This window comes from Dermacentor variabilis, chromosome 3, assembly GCF_050947875.1.
Source record: "Dermacentor variabilis isolate Ectoservices chromosome 3, ASM5094787v1, whole genome shotgun sequence".
Taxonomy (NCBI): domain Eukaryota; kingdom Metazoa; phylum Arthropoda; class Arachnida; order Ixodida; family Ixodidae; genus Dermacentor; species Dermacentor variabilis.
The window spans coordinates 104,624,640-104,649,636 of NC_134570.1; the positions used below are offsets into that span (position 1 = coordinate 104,624,640).

Here is a 24,997-nt window from a genome sequence, read left to right on the forward strand (position 1 = left end):
TCTCTCCAGGGTCGGTTCCCCTAGTCCAGGGCTCCGCTGAGGGTAGCTGCCCTGCGTGCACGCCTTACTAGTCCTTGTTGGACTTTCAGGATGTCGCTGGATAGCATCCTCTCCCACTGTTCCGCACTCGTGTTTTTTATTATGGCTAGCCCTTCTGTTTTCTGGCAAGCCTATGTGGTATGGTATAGGGTTGATTTGTCTCCACACCATGGGCACTTGCTCTCGTACTGCGTGAGGTAGATCTTGCTTAGCATGTTTAGGCACGGGAATGTTCGGCAGCAGCGATTGAAGCGCGACTATGTTAGGATGGGACTAACATTGGGAAAAAAAAGCATTTTTTAATGAAAGCGAGGCACAGTTAGATACGTTCAACGAAAATAAAATTCCTTATCAATTTTATATATGTGTGACGAGCAAAGAAAAGACAACTCTATTTTATTTTATCATTTTGAATGAATACCTTTTTACAGCGCCCATCGTAAGTGGGGACGTTGACGACGCTATCACTTGTAAAGCAATGCAGCTCTTGAAGTGTGCAGAAAGGGGCGCCCGAGAAGTTCACCTGTCACAATACGCCCCACTCACACGTTATGCTGTTTCGCTTGTCGACGTTTGTCTGAATTTGGTGACGCGGCTAGCTTCATCGTTTCTCAACCTGGTCAGTGAAACGTAGTGAGCTACAACCACCGAATAATTGCTTACTTTAGCTGTTTTCGTGTGACTGCGCAGGCCAAGCTTCGCTTTCCGCGCTGAAAGCTCGGAACGCTCATCAAGTCGAATGGCGGGGCATTTAAATATACACCTCTAATGGCAGATCACCGTAACAAATTGCGCAGCGCACGCCCGTGAGGCGGCGGCGAGGCAAGCCCTCGACGTCCCTTCATCGGAGGCTTAGGCCCGGCCATCATAAAGTGCTGGTTGTGCAATAAAGTTTATTCCTCCTCCTCCTCCTTTGAGAACAAGATGACGTCACTTCTGTTTTTTTAACGGATATGGCGTCACATTGTTTTTTTCTTGCGCCGGAAGTGTTCCCTCCTCGTACAGATGGCGCTAAGCCCCATGAACCGTCGATGAACCGCCATGTATGCTTTGAACGTAAAGGCTTCTATGGAAACTTCGCTACCAGGTATATTTACCTTGCGTCGTATCTTGAAGGTAATCGGCTGATCCAGTACAAAGGCGAGCCGAGGTGGCTGCTGACACCACGGGCACTGTCTTCCCAGTCGCACAGTATTTGCAGGTAGCGTATAATCTCAAGTTTTCGAGACGTAGTGAAGCAAGAGATAGCACGAAGCGTTCGCTCCCCGCTGCCGGCGCTCTTTATCACGCTAGGGTTATGACAGCGAGTGCTCGCGGTAATCGAGTGGGATCTGTTAATGTTTGCCTGTGCTTGCCTGACATCATGCTTTTTAATGCAATTAGTAAGCGAATGTTTACTGTAATGTATATGGCCCACTACAAACCTAACTTAGTGTATTTTTCTAATACCTTGCAGTTTCTATTGATGCTTCACCTTCTGGAAGAGACTGACTTTTCATGACAGGTCTTTAATACACGGCGGCAGAAATGAAGCGTAGCTTCGCAGTTTTCTCAGACATGAGGGCACAAGTACGAATCACTGATATCACCATCCCCCAAAAGTCGATACCAGAATCATTTTCGTGCAGTAAAGCATCACTCTTTTCTTGAAATCACTAAGAGAAATCGCAGTCGCAGGAACTTGAGAACTAACCGAATATTTTACAAACTTTGCTGCTGTCCTGGCGAAACTGTCTGTTAGCCTGGTGTGTTGTAGCGCACGTCGATGTTGTTCCTCTCGTGTATCCACTTGGTAGCTATCCACTTCGAGCCCGATAAAACGGGACATGCGACGTGTTCGGTCAGTGGGTCAGACGCTCTTTTCTGGTGCCAAAAAGAAAAGTACTCTGGGGAACCGCTGCCAGTGTACGGTTTGACGTTGTACCAGAAAAGGGCAGAGCCGGCACTTGGTTTGACGGCGACGCCCAGGTTCACGAAAGCGGTGGCGCCGCCCGCTTCCACGTCAGAAAGGTACATCAGCATCGTGGCCAGCCGGTTGCCATCCTTGCGGTCGATGTGGTCCGCTATCTTGTCGAATGACATGGCGTCCGTGTGCGGTGAGTAATGACCTGCGATGCCGTAGTTGGCCACCTGATAGTCCTCGGCTGACTGCAGGGACAGGTTCGTTGCTACAGCCATTCGACGAGTCACGCGCTGCAGCACACGGTGATCTATGTCCCAGAGCCAGCCAACCTACAAAATAGATGCGTCCGGCGATCAGAAATGAGAAACAAGTATGAAATGCTCCCCAAGATTCCAAAGTGTTGTAGTGGTAATAAAGTCTATCATTATCAGCTGAGAAGTTATCACTTCTTTTTTCTCCAGGCTTAGGCGCAAGGCTATACAAGGTTGTAGTTGGCTATGGCACCACACAATTTGTCAAGCGAGCAGTGTTCTTTTCCTGGCCGTTCGGGTGGACAGCAGACTCACTTGTTGACTGGTTCCGTACAGTGTTGCAAATTAAGCATAAAAAAATTCATTGGGCGAAGCGACAACGTTGTTAAACGACGCAATAGCAGACGACAGACACAGCGCTCGTGTCTGTTCTTTGTTCATTCTATTTACCGACTTAAAGTAGTGTGCTATTCAGGCAAAGGTTTCGCGAATTTCAACACATGACGGGCGTGCGCTGGGGCAACCACCCGAAGTAAATGCAGAAAGTCCTCGCTGCTGTAGTGACAGATCCCATACTTTATCCACTGACGCTGATATCTCAGTTCCAGAGACAGCATGAACGACTTCAGATCATCCACAGAAAGTATGTCCGCCTGTCTTTGGGTGTTTCTCAGCCAGCGTCAAACAACAGTTATACATGGGTCTCAGTGTCTCCCGCTTCGTCTTTTGTCCTCGAAAGTCTCGTTAAGAGATCTCCTTCGACGCAGCGAGTCCGTTCCTGCAAAGCCCTTCTTTGGAGGGCTACATTAGACCTCATTCACACGTTTATGTGGCAATAAATACGCGCCATCACCATCAACCATTCCCAACAAAGGCAACCGACTTATGCGTCTTGGTTGCTAGACTGTAATACTTATGATCTTAGCATCCCTGGTTTTCGCTGCAAGCATTCCCATCTTTAGAGTTACGCACTTCAGTGCTTCAACACCTAGACACAACTCGTCACGATTACCTGCAAGTGTACACGCACTGGCCAGTTAGTGCGGTTGAAGGTTCCTTCTCTGCCGATTTTCGCATACGGTCTCAACGACAGTTACGGAGAGTGCGCTAGGCAAGTATAAACGGTGCCTTGCATAGAACGCCGTCTTGGTTCCTTCTTCACTGATCCTTCTAACAAATTGTGTCTGAACTCACTAGCCTTATTCAAGTATTTAAGCGATGGCTATTACACTGCCTTTATGTGGATACCCTCCTGTGTTGGTATCGACGGCAATGAAACGGAGAAAGCACTCGCAGAACAACATTCTCAAGAACATCAATAGTCGGAGCACTGATCAGTCACTAGTAACGAAATGGAGTAATACGCTGCCGCTTTCGGTCACCTTGGCCCCCACCACATGAATCTTGTGCAGTAAAGGGACTCGAACAATTGGGAGGCACTCTCATTTATCCAATATGAAGAGCATCGGCTTGTTTTCAAGTTCAGCCCTTTGAAACTGGGAGAGGATTGTTACGCAGAGAATGTCAATTGATTGGCTATAAACATCTGATTAGGTGTTACTCGCGCTTCAAGATCGAAACGAAAGTTCTTCTTGACATTGTTTAAAAAAAGAGGTTTGCAAAATGAGTGCGTGAAACACAAAATGTGCCCCGAAGGACTGAGGATAATGCGTATCTTCTCGTATGCATGCGAGATGCTGAACTCATTGACGCGTTTTAAAACGTTTCTGAACACGAAAAAGATGCACAGATGGATAAGTTGCCGGACCAGACTGTGAGCCCTGAAACTATTTTATTCAAGTCGAAAAAACACATATATAATTAAACGTGGCTATTTGAGAAACACCTTGCAACAAACAGTATTTCCATGCTTTCAGCAGAAGTGGAGCTACTGGCAATCAGTGATCACCTTTCAGCCCCTTTGCTATGCTCCAGTTCCTCCTTCAATGCCTCGCACTGCGAAGCCTACGGCTTAGTCAGACGTGCCCGAAGGGCTGCACCGATAGAACGTCTTCCTGTAGCGCCATTGAAGTTTGATTTTGAATGTTCACGCAGACGCCACTATTTCCGATTTTGGCGCCTGCGACGCGCCAAACGCGGTTGTCCTTTACGAGACAACGTGCGCTCAGTGAGCGGGCTCGTCGCAGCAGCCGTGAAATCTACGCTACGCAGCGAACGCAGCTACACATTTAACTGTATTGCGTAAATGAGCAGCCTTTGCTTTGGGCATGCACGATCGGGCTGGAGGGCGCGTTCATGCCGATGTGCTACATGCTGGCCCTGCTGCGTGGCGCAGAATGGCTTTGTCCTGCACCAGCTTGACCAAACGGATAGTAGCCACATCCAACTTCTGCATTTTAAAGCGCTTTGAATAGCTCAATACGTAGCGAAGTCTGCCAATGCCAGTAACCAGGAAGGACCTGGAGTGAGCGCGCGCGCGCGCGCGCTGGGAAATGTACGTGTGGTCGGAGCTGAAGTCTCGCGGGGTTCGTGGCTAGTCGAGCGTTCCAGACTAAACAAAATTAGCGGCACCCAACGGCTACGACACCGATGAGCAGGGCAGCCAAAGTCGAAATTCATACGCGGCCGGCAGCGGCCAAGAGCGAGCAGACGATAGCCGACTTCTTGCGGAAGTACTTAATTCTTATCGAAACCCGAAAGCAAATTTTCGGTTGCTTCAGTCTTTTTATTAAACGGCGTGAATAAATATGCACAGTAACGGTACGAAGAAGCGAACTTCCAAATGCATTTCTTCATAGACCCCCGCCCCCTCCCCCGCTGCGGTGGCTTAGTGGCTATGGTGATGCGCTGCCAAGCACGAGGTCACAGGATCCAATCCCGGCCGCTGTGGCCGCATTTCGATGGGGTCAAAATGTGAAAACGCCCGTACATAAGGGATTTCACATCCCGTATGTACATTGCGTGTGCCACTACATCAAGAAAGCCGCGGGCCGGGCCGGTGTTAATGTGATGTTTACCGCTCAAGTTGCGAATGTTCTGAAAAAAAAAAAAAGTCAGCGATAGCCGGCAAAGCCTGGACTGTGTAGTCAGAGACATACCGCCAAGTCCGTATCAGTAGTTAGCATGGATGGCAAAGTGTTCCTTGAAAACTTATCTTTAGCTTGCTTAAGCCATGTTGTGTAGTTATACATGGCGCGTTTGTAGGCTGCCCATCTTGCATCATTTGCAGACGTTTTAGCTGATCCGTACAAACGTTTCTTTTTGTTAGAAAGCTGCTTAATGTGGGTGTTGTACCAAGGCAACATTCTGCGTTCCAGGTGTTGAGTCAAAAGCAGTTAGTGCAACTGCCATGTAAGTTCACTTTAGCGGCCTTCTTGCAGCTGCGCTGGCCGATGGGCTTGGCTTCTGATGGTGCAGCCAGCAGTCAACACCCAAAGCTTTCTTTGGCCTGCAAAGAAACGATGTCCTCTGCATGGGTGCAATTTCTACACCCGTATGGCTGACTGCTTGCTGCACTGCTTTGTGTGTTCAAAGACAAAACGCCAATCTAATTGAACTGTGGAGCAGTTCAAATAACACCACAATACAAACAGCTTTAATGACAGGCCACGATAACAAATTTCGCGCCTTTGACATAAAAAAAAATCCCTCACTTCTGTTTTTAATGGATACGGCATCACAAAATTTCTTGTTCCGCCGGATGTGTTCCTTCGTCACACAGATGGCGCTGAACTCCATGAACCACCGGTGAACCGCCATGTTTTGAACGTGTGGGCTTCTATTATAAGTTCGCTACCGGGTATGCTTACCTTGCGCAGTATGGGCGAAATGTCGCGGCGGTGGAAGCCGTAAAAGAGCACGTTCTTTGCCGTAATACTCAGATGTGAATCGTGCATAAGCGTGGCCAAGCGCGTAGGTGGCCCGATAGAGAAACCTTATCAAATCGACCTTTTCTGCTTCCTACACGCGTCGTTTGTTTCAAAAGGTAGTACTGCACTTTTAAAGGTACTTATAACGGTGAAAGGAATGTCGGGAACATCTTAACAGTTATTTGTGTTAACATATGCAGCGCTGTCATGAAATGGGGACTTGCCAGATAGCATGATAGTGACATGACTGAATTTAGGGCAGCATTCTTTTTTATCATGTGAACACTGGTGTGAAAAACAGCATCTTCTAGAACATTCTATATTGTATGAAGTAAATAGCTTCATAATTTGACGTTCAAGCGGCTTGCGTACCCAAGGATCCAAACTGTTCAAGCACTATAGACTCCAGCGGCGCTATATAGCGTAAACCTATTACAAACGGTTTCTATTCCGTTTTCTTCAATGACTGTCAGCGTTCGGGAAACAGTTCTGGGTTTCAGGCCATGCTACCTGTGAATCCCGAGAAGCCATGAAAGTCTAGCAACTTCATCTGAAGATGGCGTGTACGTATACTGGCTATGCATGATAAAGCCGAACAAAATAAAAAGAAACTCCTTTCCGATTTTACACCTTTGTCACCCTTAACCCACCGAAATTGGTCAAAATGTTTTCCGGCGCCTTCTTCTCCTCCTGCCTTTAACGTGACGCCACAAAACCACGGAAGCTTACCATGCCAAAGTTATGTGCACGCACAAAAGATGCATTGATACGCCCAAGGAAACTGAGCATTTTTTGGCACAGCCCGAGACTTGCTGGGCCCTGTTCCCAAAGGAACAGAAGATAGCTCTCCGCCGATCACTCTGTTGCGGCGAGAAGTGATTTCGTTGCATATATTAAAAAGTTTGTGCGGCACTAAAACATTGCCAAGCCGTTTTAACGAGTACAACACCGCTCTGCCAAATATTCTTCACTGAGCGAAAATTCCAGCGGCATTTCTAACGTCCGGTGGCACGCCACCGCAATCGTTGACGAAACATGGCAAGCTAAGCAAAGAGAGACGGACCAATCGGAGAGGCGGGCACTATTACCCTCAACCGGTTATCACTGTGCAATCCCAGCCCCACCCAATCCTCTCCTCTGTTACACGCTCCTCGTTTCTTGTCGGACAATCAGATAAGGAAAACTTGTCATGGTAAGCAATGCCATTCGGTTTAAAGCCCAACAGTGGTCACCTCCTATAAACTAGGAGAATATTTGATTGGACTGTTGGAATAACCTTCCGCGCCACCGCCCTTGCTTGTGTTCAGGGCTACGTCAGTTTGAAGTGACGAGGTCGAAATAATCTCTAAAAATAATTTTGCGTTACAACTCATCCCCCTCCCCCAAATTTTCACATATGAATGTGTGTGACCCACTAGGAGTCTTTTTCACCGATCATACCGAACACTAAATCATGAATTATTATTGTTCGATGGAAAGCTTCCGATGGAAAGTAACTGCACAAGTGCTGAGAGGTGTAGGAAGGCTAGCTTCAGACGCAACAGCACGGTCGTTCATTGAAAAATCAAGCCGGGCAATATGAGCATTTTAAAAGCAACGTATAGCTGATATACACTAACCTTGCTGGTGCGTTTCCAACTGGTAGAACCATCCGGCCCATTGCCTGTGTATACTTCGCCACGTCGAAGGCATCTCTGCGCAGCTGCGCGAATGTATTTTAATTCGGCTGTGGTGAGGAAGTCCATCAGAAGAACAATTCGAGGTTTCAGGGAAAGTACTTCTATCTTGTAGGGCTGGAGTAGCAAATGTGGGTCTCCGTAGTTTGTGGACATCTTGCAGACGAGTTCGTTCGACAAAGGCCTCAGATCACTGCGTTTAGTGCAGGTGGATTGGTAATCACTGATGTCTGTTTCTGGTGGCGAGGGGTAGGGCACTCCTCTGGCATTATTTCTTTGCCGCCAATGAAGCAACCTGATGTCGTTTGCTTGAAGCCAGCTCAGGCCCACTTGGATCTTGCGGTCAAGCCTGTTACCAGACAGAGACGCTGCTTCATCAACCATCCAGCACCATTCCGAGGTTTTGCCGAAACGCCCCACGAGAAAGCAGCCCCTGGACACGTCCTTCAGATCTTCCGTTGAAACTGGGAGGAGCAAACGGGAATGCATCGCTGACATGCTTTTCGCCGATATGTCGTAGACATGCTGCAGCTTGCAGACTGCGGTGGCAGCTCCACTCAGATCGCAATCCGTGGGCCACCACGCCTCTGACGAAGGGGACCTGAAGGCGGCCCGCAGCGCCTTCAGCGGGCGACGCTTAGCAAGAAACAGTGGATGCGAGTGAATACGTGAGAGGCGGTTGACGAAAACGAAAGTACTCAGCACGTCTCTTCCCGCGCATTGTGACACTTTCACCAGAAACTGCTCGTACTCGTGCAGGGCTCTCTTCAAACGCATTTCTTCGAGCAAAAGTAGGAAGCGTCCGTCGTCGTATCCAAGTCCCTCGGTACGAACTACTTCTCCTAAGTCTCGCGTGGATGTGTACAGGTCGTCGCAGCACGTCATTAGGTCGAATGCGAACGGGAAGAAAACAAAGTGCCACAGATAGTTCATTATCCAAGTTCTTGGGTACTTTCTCGTCTTCTTTCGATGTCGCTGTGCAACCTTTCCTACTGCCTTGCTTTCAAGAGGCGGAAAATAACGAAGTTATGCCATTGCTGTTCGTTTGTTGCTTGGACACAAAGGTACTTTAGACGCCGATACCGTTTACGTCATCGGGAAAATTATGCTTAATCTGTCTGGCACCAACAAGCTACACAAAGAGAGATACATTGCATATAGTTTTGCAATTATGTTTTTCTCCTCTCTTGCTGCGCCTTTTTTATGTATTGTCCGTTTCTGTTTTCTGTAATTTTCCACGACCGCTATTACACTAGCCAACATTAATAATACAAATTGTGTTCTTTGTTGTACGGCGTATTTGTTTGTTTGCGCTTGTTTTATGACGTTCTTTTTTCTCGTTCCCCTCTGGCCACTTATGTAATGTCCCGTAAAGGGCCCTTAAGCGTAAAATAAATGATGATAAGGAATTTTCTGTAAAAAGGTAGGGAGGTAAACAAGGGGAAGTTCAGGCTGACTTGACTAGCCTGCACGAAGGGACTTGGTAGGGATAGAATGAGAAAGAGAGGAGGGAAGCACATACAACCTAGTTTCCTGGGCGGACATTCCAGCGGTAAATGACAGGGACCTTTCTCTGAGGCATGTTGCCCTTAGGAATCAAAGCAGCATAGATGTAGCCTTGTGTGCTGAAATTTAAGCAGCAGATGATGAAGGCACTCGCTACATCTCACAGATTCCAGTGAGTGCTGCTGACGTGATCGGCATGACCACGGCCGCTCGATGATACCAAAGCCCCGTAAACTTTGTAAAGTAGTGCCACGCTGTGAAGAATGCCGCCTCCTGCTCGCGCGCTCTGGCCGAGAACGACCCCGCGTCGCTATTGGCCTAATAGCATCACGTGGGCCCTCGCGCCGTGCATCAGCGCCATTTTTGCTCGAGAAACGTCTACGGAGTGGCGAGGAGCGCATGTTGGCGCCGTCGCTACTCTCGAGCAGGGTAGGCCGCGCTACGGTCGAGGGGGAAGCCTGAAAGAGAGAAGAAACGAGGAGGAGTGTAGGCGGAGGAGGAAAGTGTCGCTACTTTACGTAGTTTAAGGGGTTCTAGATGATACGCACAAGGTGCAGCATTTTGTGTGCGCCTAGTTCAGCAGACCACCGCCCTGACGCCACCAGTCAGGGCCAGCGAGCGGCAGAGTCTGCGGGATATTTTGCAAGTAGACAACGTGCGTGAAGTCAATAAATCCAAGTAGCTAAGCTCGCAGCACAAAGCTATATGCTAAAGCGTGGCCCAGTGTCTAATAACAGTCGTTCTCTGTTGTTAATTTCTTACATAACTGACCGTGGATGCTTGGGCATGTAGGTCACAACTCACTGCAACCTCAAGCTCTGAAGCTTTTCTAGAAATTATTGTCATTCGCTCGACTGCCGCCCTACAAGAAATGGCTCTAATTGTTTTTTTTTTCAAAAAAGGAATCTAAGCACTCTGGAAGAAGCACTTAAAGACATTTAAACATTTAGGGAGCCATTTTTCTCGGTGCTCTCCCGTACGAGCATGGTGAGCGCAATGTTTTAGGGCATGGGCAAGAAAGCGATTCACGTCCGATTTCAATTTATTCCACTGCAAAGCGGAATAAATTCCGCTTTGAATAAATAAATAAAGATCTGCAAACTTTGTGTATAATTTTTGCAATAATCCTCTTTCGTCCTTTACTCCGCATCATATGCAGATATCCGTGATCAAACAAGCCCTAAAAGCGCTGTTGTTCCACTCAGTTTGTTAGCAAACTGCTCTTCTATGCGTTGAAGCACGAAGGTTAGTGGAACGCTCTTTATTTGTTCGCACTCTTTGGGAAATAATATCTCGACATTGGTGTAATCCTAGGGATTGATTTCAAGTGGATACGTCTTGCGAACTCACCGGCTACAATTCGTAAATTCCGATATGTGCCGTAATGTAATTAATAAAGAGGATATTAAGTTCTTTAAATTAGTTAACTATGAGTTTCGATTTCTTGTGCCAATAAAGTGCGCCTCTTCGGATAATTCAGCTGAAGGACTAGAATTAAATATTCTAGAAAACTTAAAAATAATCACCCTGTATACCTTCTTGCGGATTTCACTTCAGGAAAGCTGGAAAACGGAAATAGTTCAAATGCAATGTTGAAGGGAGCGCGCTTATCTATACCGAGAATAAAGGCCATAGGGCCTCGACCACGAAAGTATAATTAAAGAAAGGCCGCAAATTCGCCCGAAAGGCGAAGTATTCATTGCGATAGCAAATTGGTGGACAGCTGTACGAAGTAAGGAAGTACGAAGTACTAAGTAAGTTTAATCAGTAGTGTAAACATGTTAAGGCAGGTGTATTAAATAAATTAACAGGTATGGTGTCACGTGTGCACAAGCAAATAGGAACGCATCTCCCTAGATGACTGCGGAAACTCGCTGCAGTAGAGAAACGCGGCAGCGGCAGCGAGCAAATTGACAAAATGATCTAAGCCGTGAAAACGCAACGCAGCGCGGACTCTGTCCCCATCGCAGATGGCTTTCAAGGTACGGCGGCCCGCCCGGGCGAGTTTTTACAATTGCTAGTACGTACAGTGGCGCGTGGCGTTTCTCACGGCGCTCGACGTTTCTGCGCAGACGAGAGTAAGAGCGGGTGCGAGAGGGAAAATCTGGGGGCCTTAGCTCCTTGAATATGTGAGTCGGCCTAGGGACAACGAAGGGGGTTTCTTAACGCGTGTTGTATGCGTTTATCCCCTTGGCATGACAGCATTGCGGAGTGCGGTCCACTTTGTTTACGCTCGGCCGCTGGCTGCCCCCGCGGTAAGGCAGTGGGCACGGACGCCCCATTTGGTGATCGCTGTGTCTGAAGGAACAAGGTTCTCACAGGTGTTGTATAAGTCGCGGGTCGATTTTTTAGTCCCACGATGGGTAGCATTTTTTACTTGCACTGCTCCAGGAGGGCACATGTAAACGGCACACTGAGGCCTTAGGAGAGCACCTGAAGTTATATTAAAGCAGGCGGCTCAGGATCGCCAGGGCACCCAAGTGGTAGCGGGGAGATCAAAGCTGGAAGCAGGACGGCCCGTGGGTTCGGGCCGCGGAGGCCGAAGCGTGCCAGTGGGTGTTCGGATAAAAAATTGACTGTCCGCAATTTATTCAATCAATTGTGGGTGTTCGGATAAAAAATTGACTGTCCGCAATTTATTCAATCAATTAACTTTTTACCCCTATGCTTTCGTGCATTCTGCCGATAAATAACCTTTCCAAATGAACACGCTTGTGCGCTCAATCACGACGAGTGCAACGGCCTTCTACTAATAATGATGGATAATCACTGTGCAAAATTCGCAACAAAATAATTTAGCGAAATGTCTCTAAAGCCGAAGCCTATAGAGTAGGCCGCTAGCTGCGAGTGCGGCATAGCTACAATTAGCAGCCATTCTAAGAAGAAAACAAGCTTGCAGCAGCGATTACCTATTTTGTCATAGCCGCATTCTTTCGAATCGGACAATAGAAAGTTCTGTAAGTTAGGATCTAGAGCTCCCCTGATCTCAAAATTTCGTGAAGTTCTGAGACCATACATTATTTCCCAAATAAGCTTCAGCTGTGGGTTTTGGTGCTTTGTTCTGATGGACTGGTCCCAAGAGACTGGTACATGTGCCGTGGTGCCATTTTACTGGTGTGGTATAAGTATTATATTGGTGGCGGTGGCCTAGTAGCTAATTAACGTACCTCTACTATTAAAATTTCTAGTCGCAGGAATATGTGAATATATAGCACCTCCTTTAAGTAGTATGGCAAAACAAGGGCAAAGACGGGAATTCAGAAGCAGTCGGTGTTCTCATAAATCACATTTTTTTATTGAAAACGAGAACAAAAGGCAATAAATCAGCCTTGTCGTGCCAGTGCAACAAACTATGAGTTCTCTCGAGTTTGTCCGCCAATATGATCTTTTGTATAGGCCAGATGCGCTGCCCAGGCGGTGCTGCGGAGAAAACGGTCAAGCGCCCCCTGAATGCCTCGTTTATTGGTTTCAGGTTATTGATTTCAGGTTATTGATTTTTTTTCGTTTATTACTTTCAGCTAAATGCGATGCCCTGCTGATGAATACAAAGCGCCGCAGTGTATCTGCTCGTGTAAGCTGTCCTACGGTGCCAATTTCGTCCATGGGAGGTATTGCAGCATGTCACGGCTTGCCACATGTTTACTTCGCACTGCGCGCGGCTAGCTATGTCTGGCAAGAAGTCTGACCCCGCCGATTGCATAACTTAATATATTACCAAACATGGCGCAGGTTTTCGCCTTCACTTGTTACAGGAGTATAGCATGCTGCGAAACTTTTTTACCGCGTGACTTTCTTACTATATAAACGTGAAACGACTGCGCGTTACATTTTAAGCCTAGCAATATCTCATATCCAATGGCGCCACGCATTTTCCCTACCTTCGATATTGTAGAAAATTTCGCCGTTTTGGCATTGAAGCTTTGCCAGTTGATGATGATGACTGGAGTTTATTGGCGCAAAGGCCAGAAGGGACCAATGAGCGCCAAGGGTATAATAAGAAACTGCCATTGCTAAACGAATAATGATAACCGAAAAGTGGGTTAAACATGGCTAATAGAGGCCTAAAATTTTTATTGGTAAGCTCGCTAATATATTCTAAATAAAACTGGACAATGATACATGACATATGCTATGAAAAAAACGACGTGCTATAAGGAGGTGATGTACTTAAATATGTCGCTACAAGTAACACTACTCTCTCACCAAGGCCCTTCAGCACAAAGACCCAGAGGCATGTGCCATACAGGTTGCTACAATCGCAGCATCAGCGTCTCGCGAGAGGATGCGCTACGAATATCGTGGGCTTATAACGCGCAATAAAAGCATTGTGTAAAAAATTCAAAGCTGATTTATGGTCAAATGTTGGTTCTGCTCCGAAAAACATTACCGGATGAAGGGGAATGTGGCATCAGTATCTATAGGAAAAGGTTGTTTTTTTTTTTGAACTTCTGCTTCCCGACACGCCACAAGACGTGGAGAACGGTCAGCCTCTCGCCCCACCTACCACAGAGAGGGGTTTTGTGCCAGTCAGCAGGTAAGAATGAGTACCGTATGCGCGTCCTATTCTCAGCCGACAGAACATGTCATCAGTTTGTCGCGCTTTTGTTACTGAAGGCCAATTTCCTAAGAGCGGCTAAATTAAATGAAGTTTAAATGAAGTTTATTAGAAGTTTCACGTTCACAGATAGATTGCCAAAGGTTTCTGAGTGTTCTGCGCAGGAAAGGCTTCAAGTCTGTGGAAGGGATAGCTATGGTATAGTGTTATAGACTGTCGTTGTTATAGATGTAGCAGGTTTGCAAGCACATTGCCCGCCATGGCTCTGTGTCCAGGCTGCCAACATATTACAATATGTTGGTTAGCTGCATGCATAGTACACATACATTAATAGAAGTAATTCACTAGTGGATTCTTATGTTTCCGTAAAGACACTAAAGCTCTTACTAAGCTTACAGAGTCTGTAAATATGACAGCTTTTTGCAGTTATAATGTCTTTATGGTGTTTTAGAGGCGAGAGTAATGCATAAGCTTCTGCCGTAAAGATGCTCATTTCTGCGAGCAGAATATTGCATTCCGAGGAGGATGGCTCGACCAGCGCATAGGATGTGCCATTGGGGGACTTCAATGCGTCGGTATAAAATAGTGGACAGGAATGCTTCCATTGAAGTTCCTGAAAGTGCATACGGATGTGCAGCTCTGAAGCATGCTTTGTAACTTCGACAAAGGAAGTGTCGCATTCTATCAGTTGATACTGCCACGGTGGCAACAGGCTCGTTGGTGCCATCAGTGGATGCTTATGTAGTGGGTGTTGATTTCCTCGCTCAGCTTCCTCACGTGTAGTGAGAAAGGTTTTCTCATTGAAGGTCGGTTGGGAAATAGTGTGGGAGATGTCAAACCATTAACGGTTTTATAAGGAGTGTGTTCGGCAGTTGATAGTACTTTGGGGAAGTATGCGAAGCTTATATATGTTCGTTGCAGGTGGAGGGGCCACTGATTAAATTCCATGTATAAACTCTGTACAGGACTTGTTCTGAGGCGCCTGTGGCCAGACGAATACCGAAATGGTGAACGGGATCCAAAACCTTTAATGCGCTTGGAGTGGCAGTTTGATACACCGCACAACCGTAGTCCAGACATGACCGTATGAGGCTCCTGTACAGGTTCACTAAGCAACCCCTATCACTGTCCCATGTCGTGTGCGCCAGAATTATAAGAACGTTCATTGTTTTCAAATATTTCGCTTTCAGATACGTTATATGTGGAATGAATGTAAGTTTATTGTCAAGTATGACAGCAGGAAATTTGTGCTGTGTGCTCGAAGCTAAGCGCTGACCATGGAGCTGGATCCTAGGCTCTGGCACGAGGTCCTTCTTCCTTGTAAAGAGGACACAGAAGTTTTTCTGTGGAGTCAGCTTGAAGCGGTTCTGATATGTCCACGACGAGACTTTGTTCAGCCCAAACTGAACATGTCGCTCGCAGACTGCGGTGTTACAGTATTTAAATCCAATCTGCACATCATCGACATAGGCAGAATAAAACATACCGTGTGGAATATACGAACGTAAAGAATTCATTTTAACAGTACGAATGGTACAGCTAAGTACGTCACCCTGCGGTACACCAGTTTTTGTATAAATGACCTAACCAGGGCATCGCCAATTCGAACACGGTAAGTACGGTGTGAGAGGTAGCTTTTAATTATTCTGAGGATGTTGCCACCATTGCCTATTCCCGATAGGGCTTTGATAATAGCGAAGGGCCATGTGGTGTCATATGCGTTTTACTTATCTAGAAGAACTAGAATTTATTGATAGCACCGACGGAGAGGTCAACCTGAGCTAGTGCTCTGTAGTCTGCTACCCTGCACTGGGGAAGAGGGAAGGGCAGTGGAAGTACTGGGATGGGTGATGATGATAAGAGAAGTGGTGAGTGCTTATGTACATGAAACAGTTGCTTGCTAAAGCCACTCGTCGAGTTTAGTATCCTGCAGAAACTTCAACAACACTTCAGTTGCAAGCATTCAAGTTGCAGTGTCAGGCCATGGGCCGAGGATAGCTTCCTCCGACAGTGGTCGCCTGCCAACGCTGTCTAGGAAACTTTCTAACATCCTTTGCTCCGGCATATATGCTGGGCAATTGCACAGTATGTGTACCAGTGTTTGAGGCATCTGGCAGTGTTCAAAATCAGGGCTGTTCGATTGGCCGATGAGGTGCGCGTAGCGACGGGTCTTCACGTTTGTTAGTTTTCTTGTCAGAAATCCTGACAAGAAGCATTGTTTATGGGCAAATGCATCGAGCATGTTTGCCTCAATGTTCACAGGATGGTCGTTTGTGAACCTGCCTTCTGTAAACCACATTGATAGAGATCAAGCATGTTCTTTTATTCTAGGAAATGCAAAAGATGGCGATTTATCATTTTTCGGAAAGCTTACACAGACCGCTTGTAAGCGCCATTGACCGATAACTTGTTGCCAAGGATGGGTATTCATCCTATTTCAAGACTGCGACATTGATGGCTTCTTTCCATGGAGTTGGAAGGTGTCCTACTGCCCAAATGCTATTAAAAGTGTGAGCAATGTGATTTGTGTGTCCATGTGCCTGTTCTTGATCACGTCATACGTGCTCCTGTCTATTCCCGGCCCAGTGCTTTGGCAGACGTTCAATGCTGCTATAAGCTCAGCAATGTTGAAAGGACGGTTACATAAATCGTTTCCACGGCACCAGCGGTCCAGAGTCTTGCGTTCTTCTATTTCTTAGTACTTATCAAATGTTTCTGTATAGTGCGCAAACCTAGATACATACTGAAATGGTGTTCCAACAGCGTCTGCCTGATCTTCCAACCTGTTTCCTTGATTATTTACCAAGGGCAAGGAATGCAGTTGCTGTCCGTTTAGCTTTCTGAGCTCATTCCACACTTTTGTTTCCAAAGTATACGAATTGATTCCCGAAAGAAACTTCTCCCAGCTTTCTCTTCTATCATGTCGTCGCGTGCGCCTTCCGTGTGATTTATACTGCTCGAAGTGAACAAAGTTTTCTGCAGTTAGGTGTCGACGCAGAATACCCCACGCTTTGTTTTGCTTTTTCGACCTTGTCTGCAATCGTCGTTCCACCAGGGAACTCGTCTTCTACGTGAACGACCTTCTGTTTAAGGGTTGAACTTTTCGGCTGCGTCAATTATATTAGCGGTAAAATATGATACGGCTTGAAAACTACTTATAAAATCTCGTATTTGTACGTGGACTTCTTAAAAGATCTCCAATGAGCTTCGGCTAGTTCCCAGCGAGGGACGTGTGGAGGAGAATCATGCTGTATTACCAGGTTTAGTGCTACTGAGAAGTGGTCACTTTCAAATGTATTTTTTCATTACATGCCATTCCAAATAAGAAAATAGAGAGGCAGAGCCAATCAACCGTTCTATTGAGGAATATGAATTATGATAAAGATTGTAATACATTGGTTCCTTTTTATTGAAGTGGCGCCCATCGGAGTTCAGGAGAAGGTTATCTTTAAGCCGACCTCTTGGGTAGCATTGCGAATGTCCCCACGTGTTGTGAGCGTTAAAATCACCCACAAGTAAGTAGGGTTCCGGAAGCTGATCAACGAGATTATAAAGATCAGTGTTTCCGTGATGATAGTTTAGGCGTATGTATATAAAACATACAGTAACCAATTTGTTAAAAAGTATTGCCCGAACTGACACTGCCTCAAGGGTCGCCTGCAGGGCCACATGTGGTCTGGTGGGCCGCACAGGGAGAGCAAGGCCATTTATGCGAAAATAGGTCTACCCCCTGTAGCTAGGATATGGCCCTTTGACGGGTTTCAGCTATGTGCGCCCTCCCAAATTGTTTCGTCACTCTTTCAGACGCGTGATATTAAGAAATATGAGCGAACCCGAACACGAGTGTAATTCCTGCGCGCGAAATAAACATCGGCGCTTAAGCCTCTTTCATTATTCTTCCGCGGGTGGTTCGCAAAAGTAATTCTTGCTACTTCCCTAGTCATTGTATACAGTCTATGCAAATATTTTGCGTGCGATAACATTTGTATGAAGTTGCGCACCTTGGTCTACTTTGAACATACACATGGCGATTCTCAACATCGACATTGATTACTCACACGTAATTTCACAGTGTGCGTGAGGGTTGCGTACAAAGGTTGATCAATCTACTCTAACGTTCCTGTCTTAGAAGCGGCCGGCACTGCTAATACACCTGACAGATTCACAAAATTGGGCACTGCATCTATGCACCACAGACTTATTTGCTCGATGCTGCACGGAAGATACATCCAAATACCATACGGATGTTGCGGCCAAATAACCGATTCTATTTCTATTCCTTTAGATCATTTATAGAAATTGTTGGTTCGACCGCACTATGAATCGACCTCGTTACTATAACCCAGCGACAACTTAGGAAAAAGCACCAAATATTCATCAAGTACTACAGTCTTCAGTGACACCTGTGAGTATATGTGCAAGAAAAAAAATACTGCGTGTGCTGATGAAGCGACAGAGCAAATGTAAATCGAAGTGGTGCGAGTGGCGCGCAACGTGAAGAGCATCGATGTGAGAGGACGGACTCCCTTACAGACGCCTCGATGCACAGAATTTCAATCCTTAAGTATCACGTAAAATACGCGTGAATCGTCGTTGTCTCTAACTCCAATGCGACGTCGGTAAAAAAATAATTTCACAAAAGGAATCCTGGCAGTCCAGAGGGCTCGCGACAGGGCCGTCAGGTTCCAGCTGATGGTCCCCGAGTGGGCCTAGCCAGGTGGCGTGGAGTTTTGTTACGTCTATAGTGGACAAAATAAAGTTGTTTCACTCACTCACAAAAGGAATTAAAAGCGCGTCACTGATTTCTGCAGCACACAGTTTAGTCAAAAGATTCTCCAGGCAAAGAATGAAATGAAAGAAAGTTTCGGGAAGAAAGCGCAATGGTCACAAAATTTGTATTGTGATTCGCACTGAAAGAAAAAAAATAAGGACGAGAAAAGCGCCTGGACACATTAGCATAAGCTTGCAGGCGGAGCACTTATTGACGCCATTTACTTACTGAAAAGTCTTGTAAGCTCCGAAAAGTCCGTCAAAGCAGGTATAACCATGCCAGCAAAAGTAGAACAGCGGGTAGGATGATTGTGGACATGGCCCTACATTAAAAAATTACGGAATGGTATTTCCAATGACGAACAGGCGAGCAGTAAGAAGACGACGACGACGATTGGAAGCTAGCGCGGGCTGTTGCCTCATGGCCAAGTGCGGCATATTGCGTTGTAAATATACTTGTATATAACTTTTCATCTGCGTCTTCTTACGTAATATATATATATATATATATATATATATATATATATATATTCACAGCCGTCGTTCACCAACGGCATACAGAACGTCATCGCCCACGCGCTCAGTCCTCACGCTTCACCATGCAGTGCGTTGTGGAATGTCATATGTGTTGGCTATGTGTGTTTTCATTTGGCGTTTAATTGGCGCGCGCTTCTTCGTTTTCGTCGCTATAGTACCAAGACGCCGCGCAAGCAGTGCGCCTGGGGCGCTATAAGGTAAAACTATTCCAAACTTTTCTATTCCAATTCTGCTATCAGCCCTCCCTCAACGATTGGTCAAAAACTTTTTTCGACCACCCCTACTTCACCTGTCTGTCACCCGACGTCACGAAAACCGCGATAGCTGCGCATCTGATATGATGTGTACACACTGATTATGCATGATTTCACAGAAAAAAGAAAAACAGGCATTTCTGATTCGACGCCTTTTCACCATTGGCCCTCGGCTATTGGTAAAAAGTTTTCGGGCTGCACCCACTTCACCTGCCTGTCACGCGACGTCAGAAAACCGCACAATCTCACCGCGTCAAAGTGACGTGTACGCCATGAAGATGCATTAATATGCCGAACAAAACTGAATTTTCTTCGGAATAGCCGCAGGCTGCCCCGTTCAGAAAGGAATAAAAGATGGCTGCCGCCGATCGCTGAGACGCTGGCTACTCGCACCTGCCGGAGAGCATGCGTGTATTTGCGTATAATAAATCTTCTTGCGTGGCCGTGTAACGTTTTCGAGCACTTTCGGTACGTTTACCACCTCATTCTGCCAACTCTTCTTTGCTGAGGGTCCGTTTTAGCGTCATTCTTAAGCTTCCGTTGCATGCCGCCGCGATTTTCGACCAGCCACCACAAGTTAAGTAAGGGAAAGCCGACCAATCGCAGGGGCCGGCACCACCCTCTTCATCCGGTTATTGATTTTCAGTGCAATGGCTCTGCCCCAGCGGATCCCTCTTGATCGTTCTCCTCCCCTCTTGTCAGCCAATTAGATACGACAAGACGCTCAGCGTAGGCAATGTTATTCGTTTTTCAAGCAAACAAAAGTTACCTCCTATGGACGAGGAGAGTGTTTGATTGGTCTGTACAGACAACCCTGTGGGTTACCGCCCGGTGCTTGCGTCGGTGGTTACACAAGCGTTCATTTATTGCGTGCACGAAGTTTTATCAGCGTCCAGTAACAGCACTACAGTACCCGCGGAGCTTCGATCTGCAGCAAAGCCTTTTGACACATGACGCGTTTTCTAGCGAACGCTATGAATATGTGGGATTGTGATGCAATGCATTGTTGTTTTAGAGATTTCGGTCGAAAATTTGAGAGCGTACGAATAATTGTTCCTAGAGTACTTAAGCTAAGATTCGAAGCGCACTTCGTCCTGAAATGAGGCTCGGCGTAGGTTTTGGCTTTCAAGCAGTACGCCTCTTGAGAATGACGTCCGTACGCATATCCAAGGGTGACAAAACCGGCGAGCATGGATTCATTGATACGTGGGGGCACAGTGTAGTTAAATCTTCATTAAGTGCATGACGATGAAGGGGATCTGTTGCATTTCAGAGTCCTGAGTAGCCACAAGTCGACAATCTCCGATCCACACAACACAAAGGCGGTTCGAAACTACGCCCCAGAGAAGATGGTTGACACTGCCAGTGTTGCCAGATCACTGTGAATATCCGGTTAAGGCGCAGAGCGAATACTTGTGATCGAGTTTTGTCGGTGAGTTAGAGTTGTGAACTTGGTGGTTGAAAATATAATTTTGGGACTTTCAACAACATTTGTATAGGCATTTATGGCACAAATACAGATCAGCCTAGTACTGCCACGTCGGTGGAATTCACTTTCTTCATTGTAATGCGACAAATCCAATCAAATTTCATTCAGCGGATGCCCAACGACACGACTTCTATAGTATACGTTGCCATGCAATTATTCAGAAGTACCAGAGGTAAGGTTTCCTCTTTGCCGTCAGCGTTACGTAATAATAGGTAGGACACGTTTCATTACGCAACGACAATAATTTCCCAGAACCAGCTTATACGACATCCTTGCGAATATGCAGACTAATTCGAACGCTGTGACATCTCCAGTGGCTTTGAGATAGCTACGTTTAGTACAGGCGGTGAAGAAATGAATTACATTTGCCGTGCGTCAGCACAGAACTGGTCCTATCCGCGATGACGCGATGAAGCCGCGAAAGGCTGCTGTATGTAGAAGCACTGCAGAGCGCCGTCAGAATGGTGGCACTGCGTGTCGGATTGGGATCGCGCAAACGAAGCACGTCCCTATTCCAGTTAATACATGCATCCGCTCTAGTTCCAGTCCAGTTAGAAAACGTGCCAAGTAGAGTAAATTGAATGAAACCCCGTATAAGTGCGCCTAACCTAACAGGCCCAACAAAAGGCGTTGTGCCTCTATCATACCTTAAATAATCACGTCTGGAGCTACTGATTCTTCCTCGGAGTGTTTCATCTGTCAGAGTATAAATAAGTGGGTAGAAATAGGTGGGAAGATAATAGTCGGGTAGATATACGCTATTAGCCCTCTCTAATGCTGTTATTTTTTATGTGATTAATATGGTCGGCAGTAATTCAGAATTTGTCAGTGCATGTACAAGTATAAAGCATGCAAGGTTTATTTCCCGCATATTTTTCGGACCACCAATACCTTCTACAAGCCTTTCTCCGCATCTATACGATGACTTAACCTATTTGTGTAGTTCCGTAGTTACTTCGGGGATCTTAATTTGCGTACTATTATTTTACTTACTTTATTGTTATTTAACTACTAATTGAACTATTATTTATTATTTAACTATTATTTTACCTAATAATTCGAAGGAATGTTGGTCGTTTTTGAATTCCTGTCTGGATTTCAAGCTTAGACAACTCGTCCTGCAGCCTACCTGTTGCTCAAATCGTTCTGCTAATACATCAGATTTGCTGCTTATAAGGAGCAAATCTGGGCCCGTATACACAAAAAGTTACTACGCTAATAAGCGGTTCCTGACAGTCCATAGTGATTTAAGACATATTATTAGCGAAGGCGATTACCCGATAAAAAACGACGCTTACCAAGAAAAAGCTTTGTGAATACGGCCCCTGATGTATCATCAGAAAAATTATCTCATACGACAAGCCCAGAACTTATTGCCCCACTGATCTTTTTTTTACTGAGTTTAGCGATCATTGTTTTATTGAGTGAGGTAATCGCACCTCTGTCCCTCACAAAACAACTAAGAAAAAAAAACAGGCTAAGGAAATCGAGATTACAAAAACGACAGCTTCTCTGCAATCAACACAGAACTTGACGCATTTGTCCCTGACTTTATTCCAAGCATTTATAATGGCACCGTTCATTAAAACTGCTGTCTCTTAAAAGCAAAAGTTGCCTGCTTCTTTCAAGATTTATTTCTACAACACACCTTGTTCCTTCTTCAAAAGTTCAATGCTTCAACGCTGGCCTGAAGCGCTTGTTAAACAAAAAGAAGAGGACATGTTCACCGATTCGGAAGCGGCGATGACGCCCAAGCGCTGCTCCACTTATAATTGCACTCATCCTGAATACAACAACGTCATTGCGTAGGCAGAAGACGTGTTCTAGATTGTTGCACCTTGCTCTCCACGCTCTCAGATAACTCTCGACAATTCGGTAATGGGGTCCTTAGCGGCACATCTAACACGATTCACTTGCTTCATAGCGATGGTGACGCGGTTGCCAGTGTTAACGGTTGCAATATGTTAAATATTATTTTCGTTTCTTCCTTTTGTGTCGTAACACACCTTTCCAACTCGGGAATCCTTGACACGGGCTTTTTTCTAACGGGCTTCACCCCTTTACGCTCAGCTTTTAACGATAACTTAAACGCAAGGTTTCGTGGAAAATGCAAAACGTTTACTGCTCCATTGTACTTGCACAAACCTTTTTGAGGTCTTAGAGGCTTCTGCTTGGCGAGGCTAATGGAGGGAGGTGAGGGTGTCCCGCAGCAGAAATCTGGTAGCACCAATTTACCCTTAAAATACAGGCCAATATTATTAACAAGTGTACCATGTTAACTTCTAGAACACATGATTTGCTGAACCCAGGTATGTTTCCTGGAATCAGACATGGCTTTTCGCCCCTTGCGATAGTGGCGTCAGGAAGTACTTTTGTGCGACACCCCCCGTTACTCTCCTCTGCGAATGATCTCTTCGCAGCGTTCGACGACAAATAGTTGGTAACTGAATCTTTCTAAATTTCGCTAAAGCATTGCACACTGTATCACACGACCATTTCCCTCTAAAAATATGCAAGCACTTTATTGATTCTAATATACTAGACAGGATTCAGTGCTTTCTGACTAAGCACTTAGAATACTGTCACGCTAGCCATAGGAATCCTCTACATTTTTTTTTTACTGCAGGCGTATCCCAGGGATCGATTCTGAGTGTTTTACTACTTCTTATGCATATTGTAGCGGCGCGACTATCGCCTCCAAAGCAGGCGAAGGAAAAAGATGGCCTCACGTGCAGGTAGCGCGAGAACAGAACACGCCAGCGGCCGCGGTGTCGGCCTCTCCCGAGGGTCCTGTGCGACATGGCTGGCCGGCATAAATAAATCGTGGCTACTGCGGCTACCTCTTTGCGCAGCCTTCCGCAAATTGGTGACATGGACGACTGAACCCAGTCATGCTAGCGTGAGCCAATAATATTAATGACTTGCCGGTCATTATTACCTGTTCCATTAAGATCTTTGCTGATTATTGTGCCCTTTTTCGTTTGAAAAATGACACACCCGATGTTTCTGTTCGGCAAGCCGACATAGACACCATTTACAACTCTTGCGAAATGTAGATTTCGAAACTAAGCAATTCCCAATGTAAGGTCACGAAAGTAAAGCATGGCAATGGTGCTAGCGAGAACATTGCGTGCATCCTTAGTGACATGTTAGTACATAGCGCGGCCTTCGCACGCGTATAGTTCATGGGATGTCATTGAATGCGCACGTTGAACACGTAAATAGTAACATCTTTCCTCCTTCGCCTCCAATTTAGAGCATAAGTTATACACGTGAGTTGTTAGATCAAAGTTAAAACGTGATCGGTTTAGTTGAGATTCGCCTAGCTCAGCAGTAATCAGCGCCCTTACATACGCTTCCTAATTACGCTGGCTGCACCAGTGTTTCTTCAGTGACGGTTAATTAAAGTCTGCCGACGCTTCAATCACGCCGCAAGTGTTTGCGCTTAAGCCTATATCACGAGGTTTATTGCATTAACCGAACCCCTAAATGAGCTTTTCCTACTCTTCCCGATTATGGGACCTCGCTGATGGATCCTGAATTCAAGGTTAATGTTCCGTTATGCCACACTAACACTTGTCAAGTCACTTTGCTCCCGCAAATACGATGTGCCTATAGAACCAACATTACGCCACCACTGTGCCGCCCAACATTCGGAAAGAAACACTTATAATTTACTGTTAGACCACTCCACTCAAGTCCCCCTGGTCATGCGGATATGGAAACAACCAAATAAATAAAATAAATAAATAAATATTGCGTAGGTTCTATGTTATATTTTACTGTTAGTTAAAAAAGCCGAAGAAATAGTTTTGTAGGCCCCTTAAAACTTCAGTAACTGTTCATTTTATAACCAACTGTTAGCAGAACGTGAAAACTCGCCATGGTCAGCAACAATCTTCACTATAACGGGGCCGGCAATAAAGTGCAACTTGGTTATCTTCAGCGCTCCTCCTCCTCGAATGTCCGTTGTGGTCAAGCGTTCCTTGATCACAGGGGAATGCGTGCGCCGAGTCCGTATTTGTTGACTTACAAAGAGTGCAATGTATTATGGGTTTCAAACTGCAGAGTGAGCGCAATAGTGCTGTTTCACATGGCACGATTTTCCCGTGGTGACGCAGCGATTTACACCATACCGTGACTGCCGAAGCTACCCGCAACTGGGTTCAACAACGCTCATCGAGCCC

At 46.0% G+C, this 24,997-nt stretch overlaps 1 protein-coding gene across 1 annotated transcript; it reads right to left on the bottom strand.

The window, feature by feature from the left end:
* Positions 1-1,776: 1,776 nt before the first annotated feature.
* Positions 1,777-8,584, bottom strand: LOC142574667 (prolyl 4-hydroxylase subunit alpha-1-like). The gene is made up of 2 exons (XM_075683704.1): positions 7,643-8,584; positions 1,777-2,271 (listed from the first exon to the last, which is right to left on the bottom strand). The coding sequence occupies exons 1-2, from the start codon at positions 8,582-8,584 to the stop codon at positions 1,777-1,779; spliced, it is 1,437 nt and encodes a 478-aa protein (XP_075539819.1).
* Positions 8,585-24,997: the final 16,413 nt, after the last annotated feature.